Source organism: Dermacentor andersoni, chromosome 1 (assembly GCF_023375885.2).
Source record: "Dermacentor andersoni chromosome 1, qqDerAnde1_hic_scaffold, whole genome shotgun sequence".
In the NCBI taxonomy this organism is placed as follows: domain Eukaryota; kingdom Metazoa; phylum Arthropoda; class Arachnida; order Ixodida; family Ixodidae; genus Dermacentor; species Dermacentor andersoni.
Window position 1 is genome coordinate 235,809,051 of NC_092814.1, and position 20,549 is coordinate 235,829,599.

At 46.3% G+C, this 20,549-nt stretch overlaps 1 protein-coding gene across 6 annotated transcripts in view; it reads right to left on the bottom strand.

Moving 5' to 3' along the window:
• The window catches only part of LOC126547922 (uncharacterized), a 289,018-nt gene that overhangs the window by 237,359 nt on the left and 31,110 nt on the right, over positions 1–20,549 (bottom strand). For all 6 annotated transcript variants that reach the window (XM_055063464.2, XM_055063465.2, XM_050195977.3 and 3 more), the window contains 2 exons: positions 12,725–12,801; positions 3,309–3,396 (listed from right to left, as the gene is read on the bottom strand). In XM_055063464.2, the coding sequence (XP_054919439.1) occupies positions 3,309–3,396; positions 12,725–12,801 (165 nt within the window). The remainder of the gene's footprint in view (positions 1–3,308; positions 3,397–12,724; positions 12,802–20,549) is intronic.

A 20,549-nucleotide genomic window follows, 5' to 3' on the forward strand; every position in this document is an offset into this window, starting at 1 on the left:
AGAACAGATATCGCGGTTCTGTAAACGGCATCTATTATAAGAGTCAAAGCGGAAAAATTTGGTATGTTAATTTGTATCTTACGTGAATTGGTTACGTGGTGTACAAGGGTTCTGCAAAAGCCGTATTTCCATAATACTAAATTTTTTGAGATTCATGTGTAACATCAATTTTGTCTGCTGCAGATGTACTATTAGATGTGACTCACAGAATTGTGATATTATTCTTCATTGCCGAGTTGCAGAGTTTCAAACGTGATAGTTTCGTTTTCTGAAAATTTGTGATGTTTGCCAATCTTTAATAAATAATTGACAACCTAAATGAGAAATTCGAAACCAGAAGTCAGTAGAATTTAAGTTTTTTCGTGCAGTGGTTGCAGAGAAAAACGAATTCACCTTCTACATGTATTTAGATAGCAGCGACCAAGCTAAAGCGTCCTCTTAAGGAGGAGGCGAAGCTGCAACGTGAGCCGAGCCCCGCCCCCCCCCACCAAAGGAAATTTCTGGCTACGCCACTAGATGGGGCTAAGGTCCCATTTTCACTTCCTCTGCGTCATGATGTGACGTTGTGACGTCTGCTTCCAGTTGTCTCAGAGCCAGCGCTTGAAGCCTCTCCAAACTCTCCATCAGCCACCTGGCCATCAAACCCAAGCGAGAGCTATCCAAGCAGCGTGCATTGCGAGCATTCCGTCGCAGTGCCGAGCGTGTATGGTATTCTGGTAACCACGAGCAAGCTGGGTGCTTTAACAGATGGCCGGAGGCGTGAACTAAAGCCCCTCCATGCTACTACCACTGTGATAAAGGAGCTTTAGCGTAGACATATGTGAGCAGCCCAATCGGTCTGCACGGTCCAGCCACCTGGTGGCGCAGAGCTTAACCAGCCAAACACAGAGCTAATATTGCTGTAACCAAACAAAAAAATTTTTAGATATTTAGAAAAACATGCTCATGATTACGCCCCTGCCAAAAGTTTACACCAGCAGCAAAGTAGAATACACTTGGTTACTACTATATTAGCTCTGTGTTGGGTTGAGCTCTGTCTCACCAGATGGCTACACCGTGATGGCCATTCGTGTTTACACTTCCGCTCATCCCGTAAAACACCCAGGCCCAGTCCACTTGTGCTTTCCTTTACCAGAATACTGGCCATGCTAAACTCTATTGTGCTAGTAATCCTTCAGCATGAAGTGACGGCCGCAAATGTGTAAATGCTGGCGCCAATCGGATCCCGACAACCAGCTCTGCAGTCTCTCCGATCGCATGTTGCATTGCAGACGACACGTCGCGATCGCTACATTTGCAGCCCTCAACGCAAGGGCAAACCATGGTGCTCGATAAACAACAGATTGAGACCAACACAGACTGCACAGCTCACGTCAACACGGAGAACATTGTAACACAAGCAAACAACACTTGCTGTGTGCTGGAAGTGCTTGAGTGTAACACAAAATTGTCCTTGTGCATTCTTTTTCTGTTACTTTCTTTTTCACCTACACAATCAACGTTACAACTATTACAAACAACATTTGTTCACAATAAAGTTGGAAAAATTATCTGCGATAAACCCTGGGCAGCCAATTGAATAGCTCGCCCTAGTGACGTCATATGGCCACTATACGTCACTTGGTCTGGGGCGGCTGAAAACTCAGGGGAGTGGTGCCACTGCGATCGGTAGTGATGTACACATTTAAAACCTCATAACAGATCACACACATTACGCGGAGCGCTTAAATGAGTCACCTTAATGATCAGAAGGACCAATCCTAGCAACTTAGTACGTTTGTACAAAATCATCAAAACCGTTTCAGGGTCTCTTTAAGTATGCAGTCAAATCTCAATACAATGAACCTTGATTTAACAAAATTCATGATGTAACTAACTAGGTTTATTTCCCGATCTTAGTTCCACTGAAAACTGTGTATTTTTTTTCGATTTAAGGAAGTAATTTCGTGACACAGTTTCTTTAACAATGTTTTCGACCATTTCAAGCATGTACTTGGAGCTTGTATGGCTGGTAAATTTAGCAAAAGATATACTATAAAAATGTCTGCCGAGGAATAAGTCATTTGCAAGCATCCTTCTGCATGAAAAGTTCCACCAGCAAAAACGCCGTCGAAGCGCACGCTCTCGTACACAGTATGCAGGAAATAGCGTTGCGCCAGTTGTCGCATAACAAGTTGCAGTGGCTGCAGGGCATGCAGCAGCTCAGAGCACTCAAAGAAACGTGAGAGCCGATGATTTCTTCAGTGCAAGGTGGGTGGGGAAGGGGCGAGTGCATGGTAACATGATCAAGCAAGCACTAGAGGAGGCAAAGGACGCGTGCCTATTCACCCTCTCCCCCATCGCATGTGTCTCCCCTTCTTTATCCTTACTGTAGCTGCGCATGGCTTTCTATATGCAGGTCACACGCCGTATGAGGTAATCTTCAGCAAGTGCAAAAGCCGAGCTGAGATGGTTGGTGCCTTCATGCGCATTTTGTTCCCATGCGTCTAGTGCTGGTGGTCGCGTAATCTTAAGTTTCCGGGGCAGAATGCGAAGCATTCGCTCGTGTTGAGGCAGGAAGTGTTCCTTGTCATTGAGCGATCTTTGCCTAAGTGCGCGTGACATTGATAAAGCTATTGATTACACTGATTAAGCTAAAGCTAAAACTTCATGTAGTTGTATCTTTGCTATCACAATCAATGCTCTGCCTTTCTCGCACGACTGCAACCTCTTTTTCTCAGAACAAATATGCATATCTTTTTGCAGTTTCGTTTTTAATTTGAGGGCACCATCTGATGATGGCTGCGGGCACTAAGCGCGGTCAACCATAGCATCCAAGATTTATGGTGCCACGCTACACAACACGCTAGTATCGGATGCCGTGAGCCATGCCAATGCATTGCTCTAAGCGCTCATAACCACGTTACTATCACCTGACCTTTTGGTTTGTCTAAAAGTGGTTACCGACAAGATACTACTCACCAGGAATGTTCTGGGAATTTGTAAAATGATTTCCACTACTGAACATCTAAAACCTCAAATGAACTAAGTTCATGATTTAATGAAGTTTTTTCACTGCAAGTAGTTCTTTATATCCAGAGTCGACTGTATTTGCATATCTTGTTTACTGAGAGAAGTCTTTGTTGGCGCAAGATAGTGTTAAGTAAATTGTGGCACAGTTTGCCAATAAATGTTAACTTCGTACTGAGCAGTGATTGTGCTTGTGACAGTTCTGTGTATCTATAGACCTTGAAAGGAATAATGATCAGTGGAATTACGATTATTAGTGCCACAGCAGAATAGTATGTATGAGCATGCTATATACTCACCCTTTTCCATTTATGCAGTTCTTTCTCAATCTTGTACTTATCTTGATATGCACACTCTAGGAGTTGCTCTAGTTCATCAATCTTCTTCCTATAAAACAAAAACGGGAGAGGCTTTTACAAGACTGCTTCAAGACCTTCCATGTGAGATATTTAAATGGCCCCAAAGCACTAACGTCATCTAGTGTAACACAAGTAATAAATCATGGGGCCACATGCATCATTCCACTGTCCCTTGCAGGCAGTAGGACAAACAGGAAGTGGACAATGTCCACTCTGCCTGTCCGCAGACACCGAATGACAAACTTTCCTTTTTACGATATCATTATAGGGCCCCTCACCAGGTCTGGCCATTTTGAGCTGACAAGCGCAGAGCATACATTGTGTGATAATGATCCTGTCTGCAAAGTATTACATCGCTACTGGCCGCGGAAAGATCTGAAATTTCAAACCGAACGCTGTTTTTCCTTTTCCTCGTGGCTGCCGCGCTCCAAGCCGGAGGATGACGTACTTGTGCCCCTGCGCCCACGTACTCGAGTCCGCACTGTGTGACTTCGAGAATTATTCAAGCCACCATCTGTTATTTGTGTGATCTGTTGCTTGAATTGACGACTTGAAGTTTAGAGAAATGATAAAACACACAAACGGAATGTCTGCGTGTTTTTTGCTTTACTTCACACTTGCGTAGGCTCGCTCTATCACAGATCGCTTTCAGGATAGGGGTAACGCGTTCATGCCTAGGCAGCAGCTGCCAGAGTAGAACGCCTCCCCTGTTTGCGCCAGTCCCTCACGCAAGTTTCGAGAACTCTGAATGCCCGTTATGCAGCCTGGTTTCCACCCGTCCCTGCATACGTGATCGATTCCCTTTAATTGCAGCATCATGATGAAAACTCGGCATGTCTTCACAGTCGGCACTTCTGTGCTGATAAAACAAATGCAGAATACAGGAAGACGGACGGTGGACTAACCGTCGAATTACTAGAAGGAACTGTGGCAATAGTGTCTATGGGAGCTGCAATGGGAGTGGTTGTACCAGCATGGGAATTACGGGAAGTACATAGATTTGCCTAAACTTCGTCTTTCTGACTTAAAACGGCTTTGTCACTTCGTAAACTTGTCATTTTCAACGTAGCAAATTAAATAAACATTATTAAAATTGTCCGATGGCAGGATTCAAACAAAGGACCTTTAGTGCAGAAGCCTGATATCGAAAGCATTAAGCCACGGACGCATGCATTGACAAGCGATGTGAAATGCCCTTATGAATTTACCGTGGACAGCCAGTGCCTCAACAAGCTCAATCATTGCAATTAATAGCGATTGTGCGTGTTCGCAGCGTCGTCTGCACTTCGAAGAAGAAACTCTATGGACTAGCCTAAGCATACGAACATGGACATGTGCACATGGAGGAAGCTACGGCAGCTAGGCTCGAAGCGTGTACGAGGCAGCCATTTTGAAATGCCGATGGCGATATGGTAACACAGATTGAGGGTCATACTTGACTCTACCGTACACACAATTTTTGGACCAGTTCTATCAGGAAAAAAGTGCGCATTACATCCAAGTAAATACAGTATATATATATATATATATATATATATATATATATATATATATATATATATATATATATATATATATATATACATATATATATATATATTGTAAGCACTATTAACGTACTTCGTTGTTTTCATTTGTACATAGCTATCATCTTCCCTGTTCTACTTCTTCACGCATGAGCTGGGGCGTTTCCTTTTGTGGCATAAAAAGCGCTTGACAGCTTGGTCGGTCTCGGTCTTATAAAGTCGTGGAGGTACGTCAAGACCTCGACGCCCTTTCACGTTCCCGTCTTCCCTGGAGCTACGTTCCGGTCGCTGCCTGCACCCGGCTACCCCTACAACGATAGACACTTCCAACGATAGACACTTCCAACCCCGGCTCTTCCAGCGCCTCTAACCCTACCACCCAGACGACTCCACCTGCGGTGCCCTCTTGAACTGTGACAAGCCCTCAACACGATCCCCCTGTCTATACGGGACTCCGCGGTGATGACGTCGACGATTCAATCTACCACTACGACCGCGTGAGTTCTTGCAATAAGTGGAACGACACCTAGAAATAAAGGCATGTTGCATTCTACTTGACTGGTGTTGCAAAGACGTGGTATTTCAACCATGTATTCGACATCGCGGATCGGTCCACGTTTGCCTCCAAGCTACAGCAAATCTTCGCTTCCTCGTCTGGCTGTGCAGAAGTCACCAAACAGAAGCTGGGCACGCGCCTCCAACTTCCACAAGAGTCTCAACACCTCATACATAGAGGATGTCTTGGCTCTGTGCCGCCGTGCGTTCGACACATTAAAAAGCATTGGGTCTGTTGCGTTCAACGTCTTAATCGTGCAAAATCCGGCTTCTGTCCAAGACATCACTTCCACATGTCAGCACCTAGACAAGCTTCAGTCTCTTCGTCTTCAACATGACAGCAGCAATTCTCAGGTTCCCCATTCTTCAGATCTACGTGCTCTTATTCGCACCATCATCCGCAAAGAGCTTCAAATACAAGACCTGAGGCGTTCACCTGCTGCCTGTGCCCCAACCCCCACCTTCGACTTGCGTGAGGTCGTAAAGCAAGAGTTGACAGCGATGACTACACCCACGACGCATCTTGCTCCGGTAGTGCGCCAAACACCTACCTACGCGGATGTTGCTTCGCTAGCCACCCCTACCGTGACCTCCGTGCCTACTGAGGTTACCTATGACCATTTGGCTTCGATGGGAACCAGAGCACTTGCTATGCCATCCTACCGTCAGTGGCATCCACCTCGTCCGGTTTGTTTTTACTGTGGCATACATGGCCATATATCTTGCTTCAGCCGCCGTCGCCAGCAGGATGAAAGACGAGGCTATGTTAAGCACAAGAGAGACCGCACTCGCCGACCAGACGCATACTATCCCGGATCATACATGTTCCCTCAGCAGCGTCCTCCGTCTCCTACAGATGCTCCCAATCTGCCTCATAGTTCCCGTTCGGCCAGACGTCGTTCTCCTTTGCCTTAGCGGCACTCTACGTCACCGCTTCGCCCCACTTCCCATCTTGCCGACCAGCACTCGGAAAACTAACTGTTGCAGTTTTTGGAGGGGAAACTGCTTCCTATCGGCCTTCAAAAATTCCTCCTGTTCGCACGGCCAACACGCTTTATGTAACTGTTGAAGGTGTTCCAGCGTCGGCTCTCATCGATACCGGTGCCGCCGTTTCTGTTCTTCATAGTGATCTGTGTTCACGGCTCCGAAAAGTAAGAAGGCCTTATCTTGGACCTATTTTGCATGGTGCTAATAATGCATTCATTCACCCCGACGGACAGTGTACTGCTCGTGTTCTCATCGACGGCTTTTGCCACCACATTGAGTTTATCATCCGTCCAACGTGTATCCATGAACTTATCGCGGGTTGAGAATTCCTACATTCTGCTTCAGCCGTCATTTCATGTAGACAGGAAGTTGTCTATATCACAGATAAGCGCTTGCACCTGTTACGGACTCTTCACCTTCATGCATGAACTTGGCCATCGCTGTAGACTACGTCCTGCGTCCTGGTCACGAAGACGTTGTAGCCGTAACATCCAGTCAGATCGCCAACGGAGATGCTCTAGTCGCCCCTTCTTCCTGCTGTACTTCTCGCGGAATTCTGATTGCCACCTGTCTCGTCCGGTTTTCACGTGGCTGCGCCCTTCTGTCTGCTTGCAACACGACCCCAGATCCTGTGATGCTGCCGAAAGGGATGATTGTGGCAACCCTCTCTGACACTCAACCTATCTCTTTTGTCACGCTCTGCCCTTCTTCATCGCCAGCACCAACCTCAGGTTTGGATGATTCTTTCCCTCCCACAGCCGTTATTGGTTCTGACCTAACAGCCGCGCAGTCTGAAGCTTTACTCGTGGTCTTGGTGAAGGACAAAGCTTGTTTCAATAGCTATTCCCCTGTGTTAAGCCAAACTTCTGCGGCTACACACCGCATCGAAACCGATGGCTCCGCTATAATACGACGATGCCCCTATCGTGTATCGCCGTCCGAACGAAAGGTAATTGAACAACAGGTTGATGACATGCTTGTGCGGAGGATAATACGACCTTCATCAAGCTCCTGGGCTTCCCCCGTGGTTCTGATAAAGAAAAAAGATGGCTCCGTTCGCATTTGCATCGATTATTGAGCACTCAATAAGATCACGCGCAAGGACTTATATCCAATACCTCGAATTCACAACGCTCAGAACAAGTTACAAGGGGCGGATATTTCTTCAGACTTGATCTTCGATCATGAAATTGGCAAATTCGACTGAACGAGACTGACAAAGAAAAGACTGCATTAACGACACCAGACGAACTTTATGAATTTAATGTGATGCCTTTTGGCCTTTGTAACGCTCCCGTTACATTTGAGGGCATGATACATAACATACTTCGTGGACTAAAATGGAAGACATGCCTCTGTTATCTGGACGATATTGTCATCTTTTCGTCTAACTTCAGCCAACATCTTCATCGATTAGACGAAGTTCTCAAATGGCTTGCAAATGCTGGTCTCCAGATCAATACAAAAAAATTCAAATTTGCAAGCAAGACAACAAAAGTATTGGGCCACGTCGTCTCAAAAGATGGCATTCAGCCAGACCCCGAAGAGATTAGTGCTGTTCTCCAGTTTTCTCGCCTTCAGTAATAGAAAGATCTACGTAGTTTCCTCCGCTTGGTGTCATATTTTCGTCTATTTATACGCAACATCGCTGCAATAGCAGCTCCTGTACACAAACTACTGGTTACCGGTGCCTCTTTCACATGGACTAACGACTGCGAGTCGGCTTTTCAAGCTCTTAAGCAACATCTTACTTCCGGACCAGTGCTTTGCCACTTCAATGTCGAGCCCCCACCATACTCCATACTGATGCAAGCGCACAAGGTATTGGCGCAGTACTTCTGCAACGTAATGCAGCCTCTAAAGAGCAAGTCATAGCATATGCCAGCCGAACACTTTCTCCAGCTGAGCGGAACTACACCATTACGGAACAAGAGTGCCTGGCTATCGTTTGGTCAATTCAGAAATTTCGCCCATACCTTTACGGCCACCACTTCACCATCGTCACCGACCATCATGCTCTGTGTTGGCTGTCATGAATGAAAAACATGTCAGGACACTTAGGACGTGGGATACTCCGCTTGCAGGAATATGACTTTACAATAACATACAAGCCTGGAAAAAGTCATCATGATGCAGACGCATTGTCTCGCTGCCCACTCTCACTCTCTCCCGGTAACCCGCCATCGTCTTCCCCACCATGTTGTTCCAATGCTACGTCTGCCTAACACCAGCTCTCAATAACGCCCCTGGACCAAGTTACACTTTCATCACGCTCAGATTTCGTCTTGCTTTAGCGGGCCAACTCCTACTGTAGAACTCTTATGGATCGCCTTAGTGGGTTCGCCGAACCACTCAACAGCCACTTGCGACGCCAACTTCGACGATTCCGCCTTCAAGGTGGCGTGGTACACTGCTACGTTTACCACCCAGCAGGTCACCGGAGGGTCCCAGTTCTACCTCGTTGCCTTCGCCTGCGAGTATTAGAGGCACTTCCCGACGACATATCGGCTGGCCACTTAGGCTTCCAAGAGACTTATGACCGCATCAAGACCCGCTGCTTCTGGCCTGGCCAATCCACAACGGTGGACAAATACATTGCCTCTTGTGCGTCATGTCAGCACCGCAAACGCTCGACATCCCCTCCTGCCGGTTTATTAGAACTTCTCCCTTGCCCGGACGCACCTTTTGAATTTGTTGGCATTGATTTATATGGTCCCTTGCCTTTGACGCCCTCCGGTCACCGTTGGATTGTCACTTCGGTCGACCATTTAGCAAGATATGCCGAGACTGCCCCTCTACGATACGATACCGCTTCTGAGGTCACTGACTATTTCTTGTGCTCCATCGTCTTGCGCCACGGGGTTCCTCGCATTCTTCTGAGCGATCGTGGCAAGGCGTTTATTTCACAAGTTCTCGAGGAAGTTCTTCGGGCCGTTGATACCGTTCACAAATCTACTTCTACCTATCATCCGCAAACGAATGGCCTTACTGAGCGCTTCCACCGTACGCTGTCTGACATGATTTCCATGTACATCCGTCCTGACCACACTGACTCGGATAAAATTCTTCCTTTTGTGACATTCGCATATACTAATACTGCTATTCAATGGACTACCGGCTACAGCCCTTTCTTCCTTATGTATGGACGATCCCCTTTCACTATATCCAACAGAGAATTATTTTTAGCACCTTCTTCGCCTAACGCGTCCCTTCCAACAGATTTTTCTGCCCGAGTTGCACACTGCCATCAAATCACCCAGCAAAGCACAGAAACTACCCAAGCTGAGTGCAAACGTCGCTTCGACAACAAACGCTGTGACCTCCGTTTTCACCCTGGAGACCAAGTTCTGCTTTGGACTCCAGACCACACTCCAGGCCTCTGAGAGAAGTTCCTTCAATGCTACATTGGCCCATACACCATTGTGCAGCAAAAATCTGCAGTGAACTACCTTGTCTGCCCAGTACACTCCGTCACTGACCGGCGCCGCCGGAATGCCAAAGTTGTTCACGTCTCGCGGATGAAGCCCTTCACTCTCCGTTCAGATAATCTCTAATCTGCGGCCAGGCTGGCCGCTTCCATGACGGGGGGAAGTTAGTGTAAGCACTATTAACATACTTCGTCGTTTTCATTTGTGCATAGCCATTATCATCTTCCCTGTTTTTCTACTTCTTCGCACATGAGCTGGGGCATTTCCTTTTTGGGAATAAAAAGCACTTGACAGCTTGGTCGGTCTCGGTCTTATAATATATATATATATATATAGCAGGTCCCAGTAAACTTGGACCAAGATTTAAAAAAAAAACAAGAGCTCTAGAGAAATTGTAACGATTGCATTGTAGCGGCAGTCATGTGTACTTACAGCCAGTATTTCTTTCATCACGAACTATTAATATATATAATATAACCTTTGAACCAAGCATTTATTTCGTGCTGAAGTGTGCCTAGTTGTTTTTCCAAGAAAAAAGAAAAGCCCGCAAAATATGTGCACTCGTGTGCCGCTGCTCAAGCACCTCCAAGCAACCAAGCAACTTAGTACTTAAGCAGCCAATTACCCTTTCTGTCTCTATAACTCCAGAAAAGAGGCAAAGCAAAGCAGTTTTTTACCTATTTCTATCTTTGTCGCAAGCTTTTTTTTCATGTAAGGATAAGGTGGCATCATGAAAGTGCATTAAACAGTCACATTTTACACCAGTTTTCAGCAGTTATTTTCCACTGCCACTTATAGCACGTGCTCAAACAGGTGACTGTCTGAAGCAATACAGTATTTGCTTCTTTCAAACACTTGTGCTGTTGCAGTTTTCACCAACGACGTTTGTAATCTTGTGGCAGACTCTGCTTATTTTTGCCTTTAGGACATCCGGTGTGCTAGTTTCGCTGCTATACATGCAATCTTTCACATAGCCCCACAAGAAGATGTCCAGCAGTGCCATGTCCGGCGACCTTGCAGGCCAGGGTACAGGTCCATGCCATACTGTCCAGGAAAAAGCTTGTCACGCTCAAGACTGACTACTACTACTATGTGCAGGAGCACCATTGTGCTGAAACCAGATGTTCCGAAGGTGTGCAAGTGGAATGTTGCAACTGACATCGTTCACGGGGCCCTCGAGGATGTCGACGTAGCGTTGCGTCGTTAGTGTGTTGTCAAAAAGGATGGGTCCAATGATGTTGCCATCAAATATACCGTACCACACATTAAACGATCACTGGTATAGGTGTTGTGTTTGTGCCAGCCATTGGAGATTCCTATCACTCCAGTAGTGCGCGTTGTGAAGATTAACTTGTGCATTTCTGGAGAAATTAGCCTTATCCATCCAAAGCATGCGAGTGAGGAAGTCTCGTTCTTCTTCACATTTCATGAACATCCAATTGGCAAAGTCAAGTCTGTTTTCAAAATTTTGGTCTTCAAGTTTTTGATAAGATGTACATGGTAAGAGTGCATATGACCTTTTTTTTTTAAATCCTGCACACTGATGACCGTGAGGGTTAGTAGCAAAGAATGCCAAAACATTCCTTTCCGCTTCTTGAACTACCGTTGCAGTCCTGTGTCGCTTTCTTGTGACGCTACCCGTCTTGCAGAGGACTTTGTACATTCTAAGTATCGTTGACGGACTAGGGCGTCCTCCCCAATGCCACATCCAGAATAGCTTGGCTGTCTTCCTCTTGTCGCTGTGCGCCGCCCCCACAGGCAGGATCATTTTAGCCTTCTGATCATTCGTGAAGGGCATGATTGTCTTCTTGAAGAGAAGGTTACTGGCATGGTACCGTTGAGATCTACTGTTATTACTTACGCATTGACACGTCAAGCAAAAATTATTTACGTAATCGACAACAACATATGCTGGGCATACAGATCCACCAAAACGCATCAGATGGACATAGCCTGCGCAAGGTTTGTTTCTATTGCTGAAGGGAAGAAAAGGAACATATGTTCCAGACGTGCCTTTCTAAAGAACAAGATGAGTCCCAAGTGCGCGGTCACAGTTTCCCGGCTTCAAAATCCCCCCCTCCCCTTTATGGCTACGCTACGCTTATCAACGCGTCAGCAGCGTGTTCTCATGATGCCGTGACCATCACATAGCGTGATGCCCTGTATCGAGATGCCGCCGCTAGTAAAGCCATGTATCCGTGGCTATTCGCTCGGGAGCGCTTGATTAATGGCACATGAGTGCGTATCCATTTCATATTTTGAATGTTTCACACGCCTTTGCTTTTTATCGGAAAAACCAACGAGGCAAAGTTGAGCATGAAACAAATGCTTGATTCGGAGGTTATTTAAGTGCCCTACAACTTTGTAATTGATATGCTTGAGATTCAAGTAATAATTCTGCTTGTTGTACCAGTGACTTTTAGGCTTATGGCAAATCACATAAGGGCAAGCCCTTATTGCAATAAATCAATACACATAGCCATGACCACTACAGTTTCCGTCTTGTTTACAGAAGAAAACTGGGGTTGTGTTTTTGCATCCAGGGAAACATGGCCATTGCATTTGGGACTAAAATGACAGCTTAACATGTGGAAAATAATACCTTCCATCATCACAACACAGTGGTGAGTAAGGTTCAGTGGCACAGGCAAACGCGAAAAATATCGGCAACTGATTTTGGATCCCGTCACTGTAGCTTTGCCAGTTTATGTTGCTACAGATCAAAGCTAGAAAATAAAAAGAAAGAAACAATGATTTTGCAGAACTGCTTTAGCTCATTCTGAAAAACTAGCATACTTTATTCAGCTAGAAGGAGCAACAAAAACTGTGTTCATAACAATGAAAAGTTCTTCCAACTTACCGGTATATGTCCAAGAGGGCATCCCGTTCTTTGAGAGCTTCCGAAATTTTTTTCATTTCCTTGTCAACAATTTCATGCTAAAGCAGAAAAATAGTGAAAGTTTTAAAAAATTCATTTGAAATGTCCTTATATTAGTAAGCGAACTAAAAGTATGCAATACATTTGTATATCCACAAAAAACTATAATCACTGTATTTACTCGCAACATGTTTGCATCCCCTACATTGGACATCAAAAATTTGATTTTTTTTTTTACCTCGAGTCATCGTACTTTCAGAAATTGCTGCAGTGACAGTCTGCTTGTTCTGATGTCAGTGTTGACACGAAATCTGAATAAGTTGGGCCTAAGTCACTTTATTCTAGGTTCAGCTAGTGCCTGGAAATAAAAGGTCTTTGCAGTTCCTGCTTGTGTAGAACTTGATTTCTTGTTACAAAGTGTTGCCTATTTATTTCAAACACTGCTAACTCAAACCATAGGGGTTGTGGCAGTGTGGTACAAACAATATAAGAAATACATGAGAAATATGGAATTTGAACTTGTCAAGAGAAAAAAATAGATATGAACAAGGTACCATTCTTGGCAAAAAAAAAAAGGCAATATAAGTAACAAGGAAACAAACTAGAAAACACACGCATCAAAAGCACCTCATAGTTCCAAAAGATCTGCAAATTTCTCCAATTCATTTTGCTCAACTATATTAGCGTTAAGATCATTCCACTCAATTACTGTTCGAAGAAGAAAGGAGTCCTTAAAAGTATTGTTTCGGTATTGAAAGGGAACTAATGTAAATTCATGTTGGCACAGAGTAGCATATTAGGACCAAAATTCAACATTGTTCAACTGCCTGCCTGTTTACCAGACTCTTGACTACCTCCAACATAAAAGTTTAATAGGCCACTCGATTCCTCCGATAGTCACTTCAGATTAGCTTTCGCCAGTCATCATCATCATCATCAACCTGTCATCAGCGCACGAGATCTAACGCGCCGCGGTGGTTGGGGGCCTTATGGGGACAGGATGAAATCCAGCATAACGATCTGCTCCTTACTTTTCACAAAATAACCTCTCACTATCGGCTTAGTAGAAGGGCCTATCCTCTTCCTCACCAGAAGTTAGACAGGTCTCAGTCAGTTACGCTTAGAATGCTCCAGACGGGCTCATTTCCCTCGCGGGACTTTCTCAGCCGTATCTGTTTCTCAGCCGTAGCTGTCCGGACTGTAACAAAATTTATTGTTCCTTAGCGCACATACTCTGGCAATGCCCCGTGTTACCTAACGGCCCTCGATCCAACGAAGCCGACTGGAAAGAGGCACTCCGGAGCCCATCGCTCCAAACACGACTACAGGCAATCTAGAGGGCCCAAGAAAGGGTGGAACATCACAGTATTCCTGCCCCGACTTGGATGCAGCCAATGGCTTCCGTGGGTCAGCTAGGGGCCCCCGCGGAAGCTCCTCAGGATCAAATAAAGTTCACTGTCTGTCTGTCTGTGAATTTCCTTCTCATGGTCAGGGTTCCCTGTGATTAGTTGACCTGGGTAAACGTACTCCTTCACAGACTCTACAGGCTGACTTGCGATCCTGAACTCTTGTTCCCTTGCCCGGTTATTCATCATTATCTTTGTCTTCTGCATATTAATCTTCAACCCCACTCTTACACTCTCCCTGTTAAGGTCCTCAATCATTTGTTATAGCTTGTCTGCAGTGTTGCTGAATAGAAAATGTCATCAGCAAACCGAAGCTTGCTGAGGTATTCGCCATCAATCCTTACTCTTAAACCTTCCCAGTTTAACAGCTTGAATACTTCTTCCAAGCACGCAGTGAATAGCATTGGAGAGATTGCGTATGCTTGTCTTACCCCTTTCTTTATAGGTATCTTCCTACTCCTCCTGTGTAGAATTAAGGGGGGACGCAGCAATTGAGGTGGTCTAATTGTCAAAATTTTAGATATTCTGATTTATTTTATTTTCACGATCCATGGACCTTTATTTACCTCAGAGTGAAATATTATAACAAAATACGCAGTAGAAATAGAGAAAACAGCACTTTCGTAGAGTGCTGTCATCCAAAATTGCCAAAAAAACTGGCTTCAGAAGGCCCCGTCGCACTGCGGATCACCTGGCTATCCATTGACGCAGCACCACCATCTTGGTATCATCATAAAGAGGAGAGATGGGAGCTAAAAATAGCTGGAGCGATGCATTTCTCCACTGAAAAATAAACCAGCAAACGCAAGCGAAAAAAAGGCAAACGTGGCAGTGCAATTGGGCGTAGCAGTCACGTGGGGCACATGGCGCACTCCTATTGGCTGTTGTAGATTTGAATTGACGAACCTCTCTTGCAGTAGCAAGCTGCGCGTTCCTATCAACGTGATTAACGATCGTGGCAGCTTACGCACGTTTTCTGAGATGAGCCCCAAAGAATGAAGCTCCGAACGGCCCACGTGTATGGAAGACCACGAAAGCCGCCGAAAAGAGGGAGAAAACTACTTGTAGAAGCAGATGCCGCCAAGCTTGTTGACGAGGCACGACCGGCGCACGTCGGTGACTGGGAAAGCGTGCCCGCGTGCGCTGCTGACGACGCGACCACAGACCACCTACGTAACCGCGAGCGATGATGAAGAAGCGACCGCGAGTGACAGCGAACGTGCGACCGCGAGCGATGGTGACGTTACATCCGCGTGTGGTCGTGACAGCAACGTGACATTGGCAGAACAGAAGTTTTCGCGTCAAATATTCAACTTCGGATTTCAGCTCCAACTCCACTAATAAAGAGGTTGCACAATGAGAGACATGAGCAGATGTTTTGAGTGCGCTGTCACCTGCCTCTGCACGACGGATGGATGCACGATGACCAAAAAGGCAACTAAGGTGCACTAAACTGCTGCAAGAACGCAAAAACTACATAAAAATGCAAAGCAAATGTGTCCCCACAGGCAAAGGACTATATCCTAAGTGGGTTTTAGGTGCTCAAAATAAAGATTTAAATGTTTACAACAAATGAAACTTTGAGCTCCGTTTAATCAGCTTTCATTTTTTTTTTTGCAGTTGCTTTCAGTCATCCCAGTGCCATTTTACAACGAATGAAGACAAAATCATTGTCTTTTGCACTTATATCCTGAAACATTGACGAGTGCAATAAAGCTGTCCATTTTTAACTGTGCCTTGTAAAAAAAAAAATTTGTTATGGGCCGTTTGCAAAAGTCGTTAGTAAGACAATATGCATAGGAAAGCTGAAAAAAATTTTATGCTCATTTTGGCATTTAAAAAATAAACCATAGCTTTATTGCACAGAATGGACCTTTGTGAACATGCAGATGTGAAAATCTTGGCGAACTTATGTGTAATTAATTAATTTGGGGATGACCATTAGAGGCTGTCAATTGTAACTCGAAAACTATAATAGTTAGCACAAAACTAATTTCAGTTATGATATCTGCGTAACAAATCACACCTGCATGCCGAATTTCACCAATTTATTCCCATAAATAAAAAAAAAAGTTTTCATTGCTACGTTCCCCCTCTTAAGGTGGCTGTGGAATTCTGTAGATATTTTCCAGGGTATTTACGCAAGTGGTCTGTACTCCTTGATTACGCAATGCCTCTATGACTGCTGATCTCTCTACCGAATCAAATGCTTTTTCGTAATCTATGAAAGCCATATAGAGAGCTTATTGCACTCTCTGGATGTCTCGATAATCTGATTAATGACGTGGATGTGATCCATTGTAGAGTATCCCTTCCTGAAGCCAGCCTGTTCCCTTGGTTGACTAAATTCCAGTGTTGCCCTTATTCTATTGAAGATTATTTCATATTTTATATAATATACTTATATATATAATAGATATTTTATATAATACTGGGAATAAGCTAACGGGCGTACAATTTTTCAGTTCTTTAACGTCTCCCTTTTTGTGAATTAGTATGTTTCCATTTGTCCCGTTTTCTGGGATCCTTACAGTCGATAGACACTTCGTATAGAGTCGAAAGTTTTCTAAGCATTATGTCTCCTCCATCTTTGATTAAATCGACTATTATTCCATCTTCTCCTGCCACTTTTCCCCATTTCATGTGTCGCAAGGCCCTTCTGACCTCACCTCCAGTTATAGGAGGAGTTTCTGTGTCCTTTTCATTATTGTTTCAAATGGAGTACTCCTGACTCCTCTGGGTACTGTACAGGTCAGTATAGAATTCTTCCGCTGCTTTTATTATACCTTCGAGATTGCTGATGATATTACCCTGCTTATCCTTCAGTGCAGACATCTTGGTTTGTCCTATGCCAAGCTTCCTTCTCACCGATTTCAGGCTGCGTCCATTTTTTACAGCTTCTTCAGTCTTTTTCGCGTTATAATTTTGAATATCACTTATACAGGCCTTGTTGAACAATTTTGACAGTTCCGTGAATTCTACCTTACCTCTTGAGTTGGACACTTTCATTCTTTGTCATTTCTTTATTAGGTCTGCAAGGAAGAAGAAGTGCGCCGTGCAGAGCTCCGCAGTCGGATCGCCAATGCTACTGAAGTGGGGCTCGGGCTAGACGCTGTCCCTGGTGTGACTGGCTAAGCCTACGCTGTTGCGTCTTCTTGTCCGCGTCCATCGTGCCGTCCACAGCCGTGTCGGACTTCTTTGCCATGATTGGTGGAGGTTTGCTGGGTCTCCTGTCATCCTTGAATTGCGCAGCCGGACTCTCCCTGCCATCATGACCACCGCAAGTGCCACGAGCTTACCACCACCTGCTCCCCAGTCCTCCGTATGCCCCGGCACACTCCGTCAGCGGGACCCTCCAATCTTCAGCGGCACTGACGACCACGACGTTGATGGCTGGCTCTCATCATACGAACGCGTCAGTCTGAACAACAAATGGGATGACATCAGGAAACTGAACACCGTCCCTTTTTACCTCACCGGAATTGCCCACTTGTGGTTTCGGAACCACGAAAGCGAAGTTCCAAGCTGGACGGTGTTCAAGACAAAGTTCAGCGAAGTCTTCGGCCGCCCTGCTGTTCAAAAGCTTCGCGCCGAACAGCATCTGCAATCGCGCTCTCAGCAGCCTGGTGAGACCTTCACCAGCTACATCGAAGATGTCATCAATCTCTGTAAACGCGTCGATGCATCCATGACTGAGGGCAATAAAATCAAGCATATAATGAAGGGTATCGACGAGGACGCATTTCAGATGCTCGTTTCAAAGAGCCCCTCTACTGTTGCACAAGTTATTGAACTGTGCCAAAGCTATGACGAGCTCCGCCGTCAACGCATCCTCACTCGCCGTCCTGTCCCCCATCACGAATCGTTGTCCGGCTTGAGCTCCCCTATTCAAGATTCCACCCTCCTCTCGCAGATCAAGGCTTTCATCCGGGAAGAAGTAGCTCGCCAGCTCTCCCTCATCTCCAACCCGCCGGAGTCAAGTTTGTCCCTTAGTCCGACCCTACGACATGTTATAGAAGAGCAAGTGTCCGAGGTCCTTCCTCTGGAACGGGCGCCTCAACTCACCGGCCCATTGACTTACGCCGACACCGACGCACGACCACGACCGCCGACCTTCCGGGCTCTGCCTCCGATGCCTAGCCCTGTTTTTACCCCCCCGCCGCCACGACCTCCAGCCCATCGAGTAATTAATCCCTGGCGCACACCGGACAATCGGCCCATCTGCTATTTGTGCGGTATTCCCGGACATGTTGCACGCCTGTGCCGGCGCCGTCCACTTCATCCACGTGACGACCCACGCACAGCCGCGTACGACCATCCTTTGTCTTACGCTCCAGACCGCAATTTACCCCTTCCCCGCACAAGCCATCGCCCAGTTTCCGACCGCCGTTCTCCTTCTCGTCGTCGCTCGCTCTCCCCGATGCGTCGACGTCCCTCTACCGCTGACACGGAAAACTAAGTGGCGCAGTTCCCGAGGCAAGAACTGCGTCATCATCACAACGCCCAAGCCCTCTTCTTTTGCCGCCCAACGTTATTGATGTCGCTGTTGAAGATGTCTCTGTGCTTGCCCTCATTGACACAGGTGCCGCCATATCTGTAATTGCCGAAAAACTATGCCGCTCAATACGAAAAGTCACAACGCCTTTCTTCAGTCCTTTACTCCGCACAGCCACAGCACAGCACGTCCAGGCGGTGGCTGCGTGCACCGCCAGACTTGAAATTCAAGGAGTGGTCTACACAGTCGAGTTCGTCGTTCTTCCCCACTGTTCCCACGATATTATTTTAGGTTGGGACTTTCTCTCCCGTCACCAAGTTGTTATTGATTGCTCCCGTGCAGAAGTCGCCTTCTCTTCGATTGGCAATGCCATATCTGGGCCGCTATTTTGTAGCGATGCCTTATGCCTTATTCTATGTTATTCTTATCATCCACCACACACGGCCGCCTGATCCCGTTGATAATGTGGGCAGACCGTCGCTTTGACCACTGGCCAAGCGCGAAAAGCCAGAAAAAGCATAGAATGGGAAAAGGCATCGCTACAAAATACCAGCCCTGATGACGTTTCGCTTTCCTGCACCAAGTTGTCCCTCACTGACGACATCCATATACCTCTGCACGCATCCGTTCTGGCACCTGTATCCTGTTCCGTTGCCTCCGACTCTGCCGTACTCTTCACGCCTTCCACTGCTTTCGTTCACCGCCACCTCTCACCACTCCCAACTGCGCTGCTTAGCCTTCAAGCTGGTGCTACTCACGTTCCTATACACAACCACTTTCCATTCTCAATTGCGTTGCTTCGCGGTGAATCTCTCGGCACTGTGGAGCCTTACGACACCATTACCACGTCGGAACTTCCTGTTGGATTGTCAGAGGTCAACACCCTCTACTGTAGTCCCGTACCTGCCACATCGCCTGAAGACGTTTTCAGCCACGTCATCGACAATGCCTTAAGCCCCACGCAACGCCGTGACCTTCTCCGTCTCCTCGAGAAATTTCGCCCTGCTTTTGACAGTCATAGCACTTCTCTGGGCCGAACGACGACTGTATGTCACAGTATTGACACCGGTTGACAGAACGACGCGTCATTGATGAGCAAGTAGGTGACATGCTAAAGCGTGGTGTCATTGAACCGTCCGACAGCCCATGGGCATCGCCAGTTGTTTTAGTTAAAAAGAAGGATGGCTCGATCGCTTTTGCGTGGATTACCGCCACTTAAACAAAATAACCCGAAAGGATGCTTATCCATTGCCGCGGATCCACGACGCCCTCGACAGCTTACAAGGTGCAGAGTTCTTTCCCTCCCTCGATCTATGCTCTGGTTATTGGCAGGTGCCTATGGCTGCAGAAGATAAGCCTAAAACTGCTTTCATCACACCAGATGGATTGTACAAATTTCGTGTGATGCCATTTGGACTTTGCAACGCGCCCGCAACTTTTGAGCGGATGATGGACACTATTCTTCGAGGCCTCAAATGGAACACATGCTTGTGTTATTTGGATGATGTAGTTGTGTTCGCACCAGATTTTCCTACTCACCTTCATCGCTTGGAGCAGGTTTTACGCTGTCTCAGTGACGCTGGCCTCCAACTAAATCTGAAAAAATGTCACTTAGGGGCACGCAAGCTGACAATTCTCGGACATGTCGTGTCGAAGGACGGCGTTCTCCCTGATTCCGCTAAGCTCCGTGCTGTTAAAGAATTCCCGAGGCCAACGTCTCTAAAAGACTTGCGCAGTTTCATTGGCCTCTGCTCGTACTTCCGCCGCCTTATTCGAAATTTCGCTTCGATTATGGCACCTCTGACAGAGCTTCTTCGGGGAGACCCCAATCTTTCCGCGTGGTCCCCGACTAGCGATGATGCCTTCACGACGCTACGTCGCCTGCTCACAACACTACCGATACTGC